The 15,656-nt window shown below is 40.1% G+C and overlaps 3 protein-coding genes across 3 annotated transcripts; 1 reads left to right on the top strand and 2 right to left on the bottom strand.

Moving 5' to 3' along the window:
• Nucleotides 1-495: 495 nt before the first annotated feature.
• LOC140582769 (uncharacterized) lies at nt 496-6,776 on the bottom strand. The gene is made up of 4 exons (XM_072707080.1): nt 6,090-6,776; nt 5,689-5,730; nt 1,199-3,865; nt 496-525 (listed from the first exon to the last, which is right to left on the bottom strand). Exons 3-4 carry the CDS (start codon nt 3,863-3,865, stop codon nt 496-498), a joined length of 2,697 nt encoding a protein of 898 aa, XP_072563181.1. The 5' UTR covers nt 5,689-5,730; nt 6,090-6,776.
• A 2,371-nt stretch (nt 6,777-9,147) lies between these two features.
• LOC140583005 (uncharacterized) lies at nt 9,148-11,459 on the bottom strand. The gene is made up of 3 exons (XM_072707573.1): nt 10,641-11,459; nt 10,406-10,551; nt 9,148-10,299 (listed from the first exon to the last, which is right to left on the bottom strand). The coding sequence occupies exons 1-3, from the start codon at nt 10,876-10,878 to the stop codon at nt 9,607-9,609; spliced, it is 1,077 nt and encodes a 358-aa protein (XP_072563674.1). The 5' UTR covers nt 10,879-11,459; the 3' UTR covers nt 9,148-9,606.
• A 1,232-nt stretch (nt 11,460-12,691) lies between these two features.
• On the top strand, nt 12,692-14,973 carry LOC140583075 (uncharacterized). Its single transcript, XM_072707669.1, has 3 exons — nt 12,692-13,473; nt 13,563-13,708; nt 13,815-14,973. The coding sequence occupies exons 1-3, from the start codon at nt 13,236-13,238 to the stop codon at nt 14,505-14,507; spliced, it is 1,077 nt and encodes a 358-aa protein (XP_072563770.1). The 5' UTR covers nt 12,692-13,235; the 3' UTR covers nt 14,508-14,973.
• Nucleotides 14,974-15,656: the final 683 nt, after the last annotated feature.

Below are 15,656 nucleotides of genomic sequence, written 5' to 3'. Positions count from 1 at the left end.
GGACTGGAAAACATTTAGCTTCATTTGACTCATCAGTTAGAAGCCTCACTGGGTTGTTTCCTTCTGCAGGTGCCATAGACATGATTCCATCAAAGTGTTGATCCAACACCTCTTGTGCTATGTCGACAGGTTGAAGACACGTATCCATGTGCATGCCATGTTGTTGTCTATCATGCAGAGTTTCATCCATCTCCTCATCCTCCATGTTATTTTCATTACGCTCTTCATCTGCATGTATGTCACTTACATCACCAGGCACTTCAGTTTTCTGCAGGGGATTAATCCAGTCATCATTGAACTGCACATTGCTATAAAATTTGTTATTCTCTGTAAGATACACCAAAGCCTTCTTTATTTTTTCTGGATGCACAAATTCATATTTGTAATGCCCTTTGTAAGTTAACTTCCGCTTCAACTTCACACGGATCATAAGGTCATCATTATTCACTCTTGGTAAAGATTCAGCTACATTCGAAATGCTTGACGGGACACAAGTCACAGGACCATGAACACCATTTTGTCCACCTTTTGGCAAAGACACAATTCTCATAAAAGGAATATGAATACCAATCAGATGTTGTTCCAGAGTATTTAGACACTGCAACTCAGGAGGAACTGGGTCTAGAGCTAGACAGTTTCCAACGCTCTCTGCTGGCATTTTCCCATCAAGAATCTTTCTATGACATGTGTGACAAATCCATAATGAACCTGTAGGGCCCAACAGACTGCTACAATCATCAGAACAAGTATCTATACATTTGTGTAAGTATGTGTCAGTTATGCACTGCATTGCCAGTAATGCAACTCCTTGTGATTTTTTTAGGTATTCATCTTTTCTGCATATCACAACTTGGTATTTAAACAACATTCGATGACAAACTGAGCAAATGTATACAGGGCCTGTATTTATTTTCTCTCCAAATTGTTCGATCACATACGCAATATCTGTTCTTTTATCCTTCTGCTTAGTTCGTTTCTCAACATTTCTCTTTTTTACTGCAGTAGCAAAATCGCTGTTTGTTTTGTATTTATCAACACTTAACTGCTTCGCACGTTGCTGGTGTTCAATGTCTGTGGCATATTTACTTACACTTGACTGCTTCGCACGTTGCTGGTGTTCAATGTCTGTGGCATATTTACTTACACTTGACTGCTTCGCACGTTGCTGGTGTTCAATGTCTGTGGCATATTTACTTACACTTGACTGCTTCACACGTTGCTGGTGTTCAACATTTGTGGCATATTTCCTAACACTTGACTGCTTCACACATTGCTGGTGTTCAACATTTGTGGCATATTTCCTAACACTCGACTGCTTCACACGTTGCTGGTGTTCAACGTCTGTCGCATACTTGCTCACACTCAACTGCTTTACACGTTGCTGGTGTCTATCATCTGTTGCATATTTGCTCACACTTGACTGCTGTACATATTTGCGGTGCCCCATATCTGTTGCATACTTACTTATACTTGACTGTTTAACATGTTCTCTGTACACTTCATCCTCACGGTAGCGCTTTATGCTTCTCTCAAGTTGTTCCTCCTTGTACACCATACTTACTTCATACCGTCTTTTTTCTCGTTCAAGTTTTCGTCGACTTGATGCCATTTCAGATGGTGTGTTATCGATTTCAGAGCATTGTGTTGCACAACCCTCAGTGTCATGCCCTTTCACACAAATTACAACCTCATAATGTGACTCATTACAATGTTTCAGGTATATACCTCTCTGATCAGAACCAATACATGTGGAGTACTTCAACCATTTGTTGTCAGAGTATGTGAAAATATCCACACCAAGCAGATCAGCGGCAGCTTGAATCTCTACCTCAGATGCCCAAGTACCAACATATTTCATCCGTGATGCAGTGACATACTCAGTGACAGAAGAGTGACCATCTCTAAGACAAGCAACATACCTGGATTCATTTCTTAGTATGTGAGCAACAATAGCACACCTAATTTTCCTGTGTTCTTTCTCATTTCCAGTAATAGCAAAAGCCAGAGATCTGAAAAAGCAGTTGCCATCACCAGTGATTGGCACCATTCTGCAAGGATCACCCATTGGAAACTCTGCATCCATGTTTACATGGCCATGATCAATGTACACCACACCAAGCTTACAGGAAAGCCTTCTTTGCTGCTGGATTGTCAAAGGACTGAACAGAAACTGCTCACTGCGTAGCTCACTGATAAAAACTACATCACCTTCATTGTTCACACGGACATCAACCTCAGGGTCTGTACCATGTGTCACATTTGGCCTTACCACACCATATTGGCTGTCTGACATTCTGGCAAACTGCTGGACTCTGGTCACTGAGGAGTTGTCGTCTGGATGGTCTGATATGTTGGTACGCTGGTTGACACTGGTGACTGAGGACTTACCGTCTGGATGGCCTGACATGCTGGTAAGCTGGTTGACGCTGGTGGCTGGGCAGTTGCCATCTGGATGCTGGTGCAGGATGCTTCGACTAGTCACACTCACAGCTGTAATCTCAAACTGTTCCCCTGTTGCATCTAAAGATAGTCCTAGGGTATCCACATGGTCTAGCAAAGAATCTATGGTAGAGTGGCACACCAATATACTTCTGCCTGATGCGTCGCTTGCTCCATCTCCTCGTCGGGAATGGGAGTCGATCACCACATACCATGACCCTTGCTTAATGATGGCACATGTATTTACTTTAAGAGTAAAAAGACACGCATCATACTGTGAGAATACTCTTCTTACCGCTGCATCAGCTGACATGAAAATGTCACCCATATCTCCATATTCACTGACACCAAACAAGCCAACAAACATGTCATCATGGTAGTTTATTTCATATTTATCACCATTCAATGTGTACTCTGTTGGTAGATCTCTAACTAACAGATACCCAGAAGCATCTCCAATTCTCCTAGCATCTCTGATGGTAGTGTAGAGGTCATCTCCTTTCAGCAGCACTTGATCAATGTCTGTGACTGACCAGGTTAAAACATTCTTTACCTTACACGTTACTATAGCAATCAAACTATTAGCAACACATTGCTTGTTACTGTTGACTCCAAATCGTGGGTGTCCTTGATGGAATGAGCCTCTCACTGCACGTGCCTGAGGAAAATGAGGAGATACACAGATAGTTACAGGGTTCACATGCTGTTGTTGATCCACGGTTGGGTAATAGTTTGGCACTGCCAGGGTATTTCTCAGTTCAAGTTCACTTTCAAGTTCTGTTTCAAGTTCTGTTTCAAGTTTTGTTTCAAGTTTTGTTTCAAGTTCGCATGCTGGTTCACATTCTGGTTCACTTTTGGGGTCAGTCCACTTTGCAGCCTTTCTTTTATGAGGGGGCTGCAGTACCTCGTCCGTCCTTGCCTTATCTTTATCAAGAAAAGGCATACAGAACTCGTCGACGGTCCTACAAATGGCACCCAGGGCGGGAACCCGGTGGTCATGGCTCGTCGGAAAAGTCACAGTCATCGCCGTTTTGGTATTCCGAGAGGGGGGGAACGGGTTAACCCCGTCATCAGTCATAGCCATGACGGACACAGGCCGCTGCTGTGCGGCCTGCTCAGGTTGTTGGTCGTGGCTCGTCAGGAAAGTCACAGTCATCGCCGTTTTGGTATTCCGAGAGGGGGGAAACGGGTTAACCCCGTCATCAGTCATAGCCACGACATGGACGGCAGCAGCAGCGGGGTCAGTCCGTTGGTTGTGGCTCGTCCGATTAGTCACAGTCATCGCCGTTTTGGTATTCCGAGAGGGGGGAAACGGGTTAACCCCGTCATCAGTCATAGCCACATCAAAACTATCAGGAGCTCGCTGCCGGTCCAACAGCCTCTTCTTCGCTGCTGCGGAACGCCGGGAAGCCTTTGTGCGAGGCATCTGCAGATGAACGGGGGGGGGGGGGGAGAAGCACACCTGCTTGCAACTGTACTTTGCACTGATGTTGTCACAAAGCCATCAAATGTGTATACATAGTGCACATCAATCAGGAGCAGTTCCACTAACAGCTTTCTCACCACTTACAGTAAGTCAGTGATGCAGCTGACTCAGCAACTGTCTGGAAGTTACACAACCTACAAACTGAATTTTAACCATTACACTCATTATCCTAAAATAAATATGCCTCATGACTTATGTTTTTTTTTTAATCAGACAAAACACTTACCTGTCACATCTGCATTACACACAAAAGTTTCACCTCAACACTAACTGACCCACGTTTGTGATATGTACACTGTGTGCAGAATTAGGCATGTACTTTATTTGTATCTTGTCGACCAATGTTTTCAGTCCAGATGAACCTAAAACAGAATGTTTAAAAATGGCAAAATGTTTGGTTTTTGATCTGAGTACTTTGTTTTGATAACAGGAAAACATACTTTCCTATGCAGAATGAAGCATGTTTATGATTACTGAAATGGGCCAGAAAAGCACCTTGCAGACAGAAGAAAATCAAAATATTAAAGTGCCAGTCGAAATAACCAAACCTGCTAAACATTCAAAACATAATTATTGTACAATTGATTGTTTTGTGGGCAACACACAAAGAGGATGGAAGCAGCATATAGCGAGGCAACAAAATAACTGCCAAAGTTATGTGTTCAATTAAAAAGAAGACTTTAGAATCAAATGCCACCACTTTTAACAACTGCAATCTGAACGCTCTGGAAGCACTTTGTAGTGTGTTACATGAAATCACTAGGATCAGAATTGCTGTAATATAAGCTCTACGCAATAAAGGTATGCAAGCTAAAAAGTCAAGAATGCACACAGACATGTCAAGAATGATTTTATAAAGGTTTTGTGAAAAAAATCAGATGAGGTGAGAGTGACTCTTGTAGCAGATGGATAGGTCCATGGATGGTCATCTTCTTCGAGCACCCACAGGGCAGTGGAGAAGTGATGGTGTGGGCTGCAGTTATCAGTGATGAACTTGTTGGCTCTTTCAGACTTCCAGGTGGTATAAAATTAACTACTGCCAATTTCTAGAGGAAATTTCAGCAGCTTTCAAAAATGTTATGACATGCATGCAGAACACTGCCCCTTCCTATGATATTCATGCACAACAGTGCCTGTCTCCTTGATATGCATGCAAGACAGTGCCCCTTCCCATGCATCAAAGTATTCCATAGATTAGACAAAAAAGGTCACTGACTTATGACCAGGCTGTCATCATCGCCTGACTCAACGCCCATTAAGAGCTACACAGCCCGAGTGAAGTATGAGATTTACCAAGCAAGCAGGACACTTCTCAGATCAGCATCTGGGACACGGTCCTAGCTGACGTGGCTAATATAAGACAGGATCAAAACAAAGACTTCGGTGGTTCAATGGCAAACAGGCTGATGATGGTCATTCAGAATAAAGGTGACGATACAGGACAATAAACTTGGTGACGTTCGTTGTTCCTTATATAGACTTCAGACAATTTCATTATTATTTCTGTTGATAGTTAAGTGAAAAAAATCCACTTAGTTTCTGATTGCTTGATAATTGTGCCCACAGAAGTGCTTTTCTTTTATTTTCCTTTGTGAAACTATAATGTAACATTTTCTCTAAGTACATTTACTTAGAGCAAAAGAAAAACTTCAGAATGTATAATTCTGCCCAACTGTTGGCAAGAAATATCTCCGGAAATATTACTTGCCTAATTCTGCACACAGTGTATGTCAGTGTATGTTGTCTAAGTACACAAAGCATACCGTATATCACTTTCTCCTCAAGGGTGGCAGTCCAGCACAACTCTGCAGAGAAAAGTGACACACAAGTTTCATTTCATAAACATTTGCCAACAGTCACCTTCATTGAAAACACCATGTAAAGTTGATATACCTTTCAATGTTATTCAACTTAAGAAAACCTCAAACACGATTGCTGATAGACATCACCCTAAAAATATTTACTTTTGATTCCTGTGATATCACAGCCCTTCAGTCTACAAAGACAACATGCATCAGTTAATGATTGACAGGTGCATTTGTACATACATTTCATTAGTATATGCAGCTGCATGATAAACTTCCCATAAACGTACAGACAGATTTTGCACTGTACCATTCTTAGTAGTGCAATGGCACAAAGACAATACTACATATATTCTTACCTCTTGCAACGCGAGCAGCAAAATCTAAAACACAAGCCTTGCTATAGCGGAGACCTGGAAGCGGTCACGTACGGCAGACAATCAGAACCGTAAAAACAAGTCCCCCTTTCGGCGAATGTCTACTGAGCGTAAAGAAAATGTCTGCCGCGAAAACAAAATGTCCGCCACAGAAAGGCGTCTTCGCCGCTATGCCGAATTAATGCTTTACCAGCTTATCCTTTTATAAAGTTAGTTGTTTAATCTAAATTAATATTCCACAGACTTAACTCTTAAAGCATATAGCAGCAAACCTTTAACATACAACTAAAAACACCTTCGGCTGACAATCACTTGTTGTAAACAATAACTACTAATCGAATTTTAATAACACAGAAGGATTTCAAACATCGCCAGGCTGTTTCAGAATACTTCGTTTTTGCTTAACTCGATAACATGTGTTATTGTAGGGAGTCCGGGCTAAATGTTAGTAGTTTCGGTTGCAAACCTACAATCGATTTGTACGACAGACACGCGTATTTAATAAATGCTTCCCAGCGATTATTAATTGCTTTTATAAAACCAAGACCGAACTGAGAATACTAAAAAAAAACCTTAGCACATCTTAAACCATCTAAAAACAGAAAACAGCAAATCGTCAACAAACAACAATTTAAACAACAATTAAAAAGATGTGTCGTCAGACAATATTACATATATTCTTACCTCTTGCAACGCTAGCAGCAAAATCAAAAAGACAAGCCTTGCTATGGCGGGGGGAAGCGGTCACGTACGGCAGCCAATCAGAACCCTAAAAACACATCCCCCTGTCGGCGAATGTCTATACTGAGCTTAAACAAAATGTCCGCCTCAGAAAGGCGTCTTCGCCGCTATGCCGAATTAATGCTTAACCAGCTTATCCCTTTATGAAGTTAGTTTAGTCTAAATTAATAAATTCCACAGACTTAGCTCTTAAAGCATATAGCAGCAAACCTTTAACATACAACTAAAAACACCTTCGGCTGACAAAGAGCATATGATAACCCAATTAAAAAAGTAATAAAGTACAAATCCGACACTGACCAAAAAGCAATCATTTGCGTGCCGTTTGCGGTAAATTCCTTGTTGTAAACAATAACTACTAATCGAATTTTAATAACACAGAAGGATTTCAAACATCGCCTGGCTGTTTCAGAATGCTTCGTTTTTGCTTAACCCGATAACATGTCTTATTGTAGGCAGTCCGGGCTAAATGTTAGTAAACGAAAATAAAGTTTATTTATTTAAAACTGAGGTACGCCTATCTAAAATCCAACAACAAGCAATCCAGCGAAAGAGGAAATGCTGCTTTCTGAAACTGACCGCAGCCGTTCGTAAAACTATTTATATTCATGGCTATATTTCACTGTTTGCCCGCTTTTTAGTCTTCACCGAGTAGGCCTATAGTCAATTAAACCGCAGATAATACCTAAGTAATAACAGGCGCTCTAAAACTACTAAAACGTTAAAACTGGACTGCATTATGCGTCTAGTTTCGGTCGCAAACCTACAATCGATTTGTACGACAGACACGCGTATTTAATAAATGCTTCCCAGCGATTATTAATTGCTTTTATAAAACAAAGACCGAACTGAGAATGATACTAAAAAAAACCTTAGCACAACTTAAACCATCTAAAAACAGAAAACAGCAAGTCGTCAACAAACTACAATTAAAAAGATGTGTCGTCAGACAATATTACATAGCCTATATTCTTACCTCTTGCAACGCGACCAGCAAAATCAAAAAGACAAGCCTTGCTATGGCGGGGGAATGTGGTCACGTACGGCAGCCAATCAGAACCGTAAAAACACGTCCCCCTGTCGGCGAATGTCTACTGAGCTTAAACAAGAGAAAGGCGTCTTCGCCTATGCCCAATTAATGCTTAACCAGTTTATCCCTTTATGAAGTTAGTTTAGTCTAAATTAATAAATTCCACAGACTTAGCTCTTAAAGCATATAGCAGCAAACCTTTAACATACAACTAAAAACACCTTCGGCTGACAAAGAGCATATGATAACCCAATTAAAAAAGTAATAAAGTACAACTCCGACACTGACCAAAAAGCAATCATTTGCGTGCCGTTTGCGGTAAATCCCTTGTTGTAAACAATAACTACTAATCGAATTTTAATAACACAGAAGGATTCAAAACATCAAGATTTCAAACATCGCCTGGCTGTTTCAGAATGCTTCGTTTTTGCTTAACCCGATAACATGTCTTATTGTAGGCAGTCCGGGCTAAATGTTAGTAAACGAAAATAAAGTTTATTTATTTAAAACTGAGGTACGCCTATCTAAAACATTAAAACTGGACTGCATTATGCGTTTAGTTTCGGTCGCAAACCTACAATCGATTTGTACGACAGACACGCGTATTTAATAAACGCTTCCCAGCGATTATTAATTGCTTTTGTAAAACCAAGACTGAACTGAGAATGATACTAAAGAAACCTTAGCACAACTTAAACCATCTAAAAACAGAAAACACCAAATCGTAAACAAACTACAGTTAAAAAGATCTGCCGTCAGACAATATTACAAATACACTTACCTCTTGCAACGCCAGCAGCAAAATCTAAAATACAAGCCTTGTATAGCGGACACCTGGAAGCGGTCACGTACAGTACGGCAGCCAATTAGAACCGTAAAAACACGTCCCCCTGTCGGCGAATGTGTGTCAATATGTTGTAATTACATATTCTAAACTACAAACATTTTCTGATATATTAGACTGTGAAACTAACATATTTGGCAAGCTTGTAATAAGTGTAGTCTAACAAAATACAATTAAGCAAATCGCCTGCACTGTTCATTAGCTCAGAAAATGCGGGCTTTGACACAATTTAATGTTATGAAAATGAGCTATACAAATGAACAGTATATTTTCATGAGAGGTCGATTTGGCTACATACAGTATGTATATGCTCTCCTCTCAATAAATAGAACATTTTAAATCATAATGAAGTTCACAAACAAACATTCCCATAGTACGATTTGCCTTTAAACCCAAACAACTTCAAAAACATGAAACATTCACAGTCAATTTGACGTGGTTTTACTTTATAACACATAAAACACAAACCAAAATACAACCGAATTCGCCCTTCTCATGTAATACAAACTGTCATGTCACAAACAAATAGGTCAAACAAGAAGTAATGTACAGTACAATTAGTAGTCCCATACTACTGCCATTTACACAAACTTTATACAAAAAACTTCAAAACTTCACGCTCACAGCAACAGTAATGTACAGTACAAGTAGCCCTATACACCTGCTATTTACACAAACTTTATACAAAAAACTTCAAAACGTCACGCTCACAGCAACAGTAATGTACAGTACAAGTAGTCATATACTACTGCTATTTACACAAACTTTATACAAAAAACATCAAAACTTCACGCTCAGACTGTCAGAGCAACACAACAAACATATTAAACTAAAAACAGATCACGCTAATACAAAACAAACTACTCCGGCGAGTCATCACATCTCTAGCTAGACGAAGGGACTGCGCTATCTGCAATGTCTACAATAGAAGAAACGTTGCATTCGTCGTCAAAAGAGAACTGAAGGCATTCCTCAAAAAGAAGATGCTCTTCAATAGCTTCCTCTTTGTCCATTAATGATGTTATATTCCGTCGTTTTAAATAGTCCACCAGAGTACAGTGTCCGACAGTCAATGTATAATCTGCGCCGTCATCATTTTTCACTTTTAAAGTTCCGCGTAATACTTTTGAAAATGCCCCCGATTTCTGCAGCATCCTGCAGCTCTGGCATCGTGCAAACCTGCTCTGGCTGTCCCAAGTATCCTGCCGGCTTCCACACAGGGCACACTTCAGGCTTGCCTTAATCTCAGCTCCACATATGGAAGCCTTCACCGTCACAACCGATTCCTCTTCTTGTACAGCGTCCGCGTCTCCCACATCCAAATCGCAGATCTTCTCAATCATGCTCTCTACGGTTGTTGTTAGTTCCACTTTCCCTTCAAAAACTCTAGTCGAAAGCTCCGTAAAGACGTAAGATGAGTCAACCTCCACGTCATGGATCAGTCTCTCCCAAACGCAAAGACTCATCTGGGCAGTTCCATCAAAGACTGTGAATCTCTTCACCTCTTTGTCGCTGCCTCTAATGCTTACAGTTTTCTGCAATGACGCTGCCACGACCTTGGCTTTCACCAAAGGCACCTATAGGAATGAACACCAGTCATTACTTTTCTAAACTTCTCATCCAGAAATAGCGAAATTTTACAAAAGGTGTACATTGTCATTGCAAACTTATTCTTAAACGCACCTTCTTGCCTGCCGGCAGAGCTGTGACATCAACCAGTGTCTGCCTAACGGGTGCTGCAGGTTTCCGAAAAGGAAACGTCACCTTCGTTACAGACAGCTCGGTCAACTGGTTCCCCATCACGTCGAAGTCAGACGTGCCTTTAAAACCTACCAAAAAAAAAAAACCCAACAGACATTAATACATACTCAGTAACAACCATGTCCTGGAAAACTGTGCTCTGTAAAGCAATACTTACTCAAAGCCTTTCTGACATGTGTCAGGCGTATTGCCGTGCCATTATCTGAAGCTTGGCTGAACAGCGCACGCTTTCTCGGACTGAAGATGGTCACATCGTGAAATTCTTCACGTCCAGTCTGTAGTACAGCATTAAAAAAACCTCTGTTTTTAGTGGTGAATTTTAATGCTGAGATAGAGTGGATATAGCCACTGACTACGTCTGTGTCCATCCTCATTTTCTTCGCTGGAGTCTCCATGTCGAAAAAGCAATTAGAAAAACATGCAAAACACCCCAATATATATACTGCTGGGACATGCCATTAACCTCCCCTTATTACACGACTCTCTGGAATGCTTGATTCTGATTGGTCAGGTGAGACATTTGCAGGTTTGTTCTTTTCAAATAATAACCGCTCTTTTCAAATAATAACCGCTCCAAAGTAATAACGCATAGCCGCTACTACTTGTATGTTTAAAATGTTAGTCACATCGTACTATATCGTTTCGCCGAAAGATAAAAATGTTAATTTAAAACAAATATGCCAAGAAAATGTTTCAAATTCATATTCATATATTGTCTCGTGTAGAGTTAATGTTGTCTACACTGACTATAATTTATGTTTTTGTATTTGGGTACATATGTTTGTTCCTTATTTTATTTTTCCTTATTTATATAATTCTCTATGTCCGACATGGGGACTGCACCTAATTTAGTTGTACTTGTTACAATGACAATAAAGTTATTCTGATATTCATGTCCAGTTTTTTTCCTTATGTGGCAAGTAGCCGTGTAATAAACTGGATAATGTACAGGCAGCCGGTAATTATCGCGAAATAAGCCCCGACAGTGTGATACAAGAAGCGGAGAGTCTTGTATCATACTGAAGGGGCTTATTTCGCGATAACTACCGGCTGCCTGTACATTATCCCGCTTATTACACGACTCTCTGGAATGCTTGATTCTGATTGGTCAGTTGAGACATTTGCAGGTTCGTTCTTTTCAAATAATAACCGCTCTTTTCAAATAATAACCGCTCCAAAGTAATAATGCATAGCCGCTACTACTTGTATGTTTAAAATGTTAGTCACGTCGTACTATATCGTTTCGCGGAAAGATAAAAATGTTAATTTAAAACAAATATGCCAAGAAAATGTTTCAAATTCATATTCATATATTGTCTCGTGTAGAGTTAATGTTGTCTACACTGACTATAATTTATGTTTTTGTATTTGGGTACATATGTTTGTTCCTTATTTTATTTTTCCTTATTTATATAATTTTCTATGTCCGACATGGGGACTGCACCTAATTTCATTGTACTTGTCACAATGACAATAAAGTTATTCTGATATTCATGTCCAGTTTTTTTCCTTATGTGGCAAGTAGCCGTGTAATAAACTGGATAATGTACAGGCAGCCGGTAGTTATCGCGAAATAAGCCCCGACAGTGTGATCAGGACCCGACGCCAATGTTTCAAATTCATATTCATGTCCAGTTTTTTTCCTTATGTGGCAAGTAGCCGTGTAAGTAAGGGATAATGTACAGGCAGCCGGTAGTTATCGCGAAATAAGCCCCTTCAGTGTGATACAAGACCCTCCGCTTCTTGTATCACACTGAAGGGGCTTATTTCGCGATAATTAGTACAACGTGACTAACATTTTAAACATACAAGTAGTAGCGGCTAGGGGTTATTACTTTGGAGCGGTTATTATTTGAAAAGAGCGGTTATTATTTGAAAAGAACGAACCTGCAAATGTCTCAACTGACCAATCAGAATCAAGCATTCCAGAGAGTCGTGTAATAAGCGGGATAATGTACAGGCAGCCGGTAGTTATCGCGAAATAAGCCCCGACCGTGTGATCAGGACCCGACGCCAATGTTTCAAATTCATATTCATGTCCAGTTTTTTTCCTTATGTGGCAAGTAGCCGTGTAAGTAAGGGATAATGTACAGGCAGCCAGTAATTATCGCGAAATAAGCCCCTTCAGTGTGATACAAGACTCTCCGCTTCTTGTATCACACTGTCGGGGCTTATTTCGCGATAATTACCGGCTGCCTGTACATTATCCAGTTTATTACATGGCTACTTGCCACATAAGGAAAAAAACTGGACATGAATATCAGAATAACTTTATTGTCATTGTAACAAGTACAACTAAATTAGGTGCAGTCCCCATGTCGGACATAGAGAATTATATAAATAAGGAAAAATAAAATAAGGAACAAACATATGTACCCAAATACAAAAACATAAATTATAGTCAGTGTAGACAACATTAACTCTACACGAGACAATATATGAATATGAATTTGAAACATTTTCTTGGCATATTTGTTTTAAATTAACATTTTTATCTTTCGGCGAAACGATATAGTACGATGTGACTAACATTTTAAACATACAAGTAGTAGCGGCTATGCGTTATTACTTTGGAGCGGTTATTATTTGAAAAGAGCGGTTATTATTTGAAAAGAACAAACCTGCAAATGTCTCACCTGACCAATCAGAATCAAGCATTCCAGAGAGTCGTGTAATAAGGGGAGGTTAATGGCATGTCCCAGCAGTATATATATTGGGGTGTTTTGCATGTTTTTCTAATTGCTTTTTCGACATGGAGACTCCAGCGAAGAAAATGAGGATGGACACAGACGTAGTCAGTGGCTATATCCACTCTATCTCAGCATTAAAATTCACCACTAAAAACAGAGGTTTTTTTAATGCTGTACTACAGACTGGACGTGAAGAATTTCACGATGTGACCATCTTCAGTCCGAGAAAGCGTGCGCTGTTCAGCCAAGCTTCAGATAATGGCACGGCAATACGCCTGACACATGTCAGAAAGGCTTTGAGTAAGTATTGCTTTACAGAGCACAGTTTTCCAGGACATGGTTGTTACTGAGTATGTATTAATGTCTGTTGGGTTTTTTTTTTTTGGTAGGTTTTAAAGGCACGTCTGACTTCGACGTGATGGGGAACCAGTTGACCGAGCTGTCTGTAACGAAGGTGACGTTTCCTTTTCGGAAACCTGCAGCACCCGTTAGGCAGACACTGGTTGATGTCACAGCTCTGCCGGCAGGCAAGAAGGTGCGTTTAAGAATAAGTTTGCAATGACAATGTACACCTTTTGTAAAATTTCGCTATTTCTGGATGAGAAGTTTAGAAAAGTAATGACTGGTGTTCATTCCTATAGGTGCCTTTGGTGAAAGCCAAGGTCGTGGCAGCGTCATTGCAGAAAACTGTAAGCATTAGAGGCAGCGACAAAGAGGTGAAGAGATTCACAGTCTTTGATGGAACTGCCCAGATGAGTCTTTGCGTTTGGGAGAGACTGATCCATGACGTGGAGGTTGACTCATCTTACGTCTTTACGGAGCTTTCGACTAGAGTTTTTGAAGGGAAAGTGGAACTAACAACAACCGTAGAGAGCATGATTGAGAAGATCTGCGATTTGGATGTGGGAGACGCGGACGCTGTACAAGAAGAGGAATCGGTTGTGACGGTGAAGGCTTCCATATGTGGAGCTGAGATTAAGGCAAGCCTGAAGTGTGCCCTGTGTGGAAGCCGGCAGGATACTTGGGACAGCCAGAGCAGGTTTGCACGATGCCAGAGCTGCAGGATGCTGCAGAAATCGGGGGCATTTTCAAAAGTATTACGCGGAACTTTAAAAGTGAAAAATGATGACGGCGCAGATTATACATTGACTGTCGGACACTGTACTCTGGTGGACTATTTAAAACGACGGAATATAACATCATTAATGGACAAAGAGGAAGCTATTGAAGAGCATCTTCTTTTTGAGGAATGCCTTCAGTTCTCTTTTGACGACGAATGCAACGTTTCTTCTATTGTAGACATTGCAGATAGCGCAGTCCCTTCGTCTAGCTAGAGATGTGATGACTCGCCGGAGTAGTTTGTTTTGTATTAGCGTGTTCTGTTTTTAGTTTAATATGTTTGTTGTGTTGCTCTGACAGTCTGAGCGTGAAGTTTTGAGGTTTTTTGTATAAAGTTTGTGTAAATAGCAGTAGTATATGACTACTTGTACTGTACATTACTGTTGCTGTGAGCGTGACGTTTTGAAGTTTTTTGTATAAAGTTTGTGTAAATAGCAGGTGTATAGGGCTACTTGTACTGTACATTACTGTTGCTGTGAGCGTGAAGTTTTGAAGTTTTTTGTATAAAGTTTGTGTAAATGGCAGTAGTATGGGACTACTAATTGTACTGTACATTACTTCTTGTTTGACCTATTTATTTGTGACATGACAGTTTGTATTACATGAGAAGGGCGAATTCGGTTGTATTTTGGTTTGTGTTTTATGTGTTATAAAGTAAAACCACGTCAAATTGACTGTGAATGTTTCATGTTTTTGAAGTTGTTTGGGTTTAAAGGCAAATCGTACTATGGGAATGTTTGTTTGTGAACTTCATTATGATTTAAAATGTTCTATTTATTGAGAGGAGAGCATATACATACTGTATGTAGCCAAATCGACCTCTCATGAAAATATACTGTTCATTTGTATAGCGCATTTTCATAACATTAAATTGTGTCAAAGCCCGCATTTTCTGAGCTAATGAACAGTGCAGGCGATTTGCTTAATTGTATTTTGTTAGACTACACTTATTACAAGCTTGCCAAATATGTTAGTTTCACAGTCTAATATATCAGAAAATGTTTGTAGTTTAGAATATGTAATTACAACATATTGACACACATTTGCCGACAGGGGGACGTGTTTTTACGGTTCTAATTGGCTGCCGTACTGTACGTGACCGCTTCCAGGTGTCCGCTATACAAGGCTTGTATTTTAGATTTTGCTGCTGGCGTTGCAAGAGGTAAGTGTATTTGTAATATTGTCTGACGGCAGATCTTTTTAACTGTAGTTTGTTTACGATTTGGTGTTTTCTGTTTTTAGATGGTTTAAGTTGTGCTAAGGTTTCTTTAGTATCATTCTCAGTTCAGTCTTGGTTTTACAAAAGCAATTAATAATCGCTGGGAAGCGTTTATTAAATACGCGTGTCTGTCGTACAAATCGAT

Source organism: Paramormyrops kingsleyae, chromosome 25 (genome assembly GCF_048594095.1).
Source record: "Paramormyrops kingsleyae isolate MSU_618 chromosome 25, PKINGS_0.4, whole genome shotgun sequence".
Lineage (NCBI taxonomy): Eukaryota > Metazoa > Chordata > Actinopteri > Osteoglossiformes > Mormyridae > Paramormyrops > Paramormyrops kingsleyae.
This window is presented reverse-complemented; position numbering and strand designations above follow the sequence as displayed.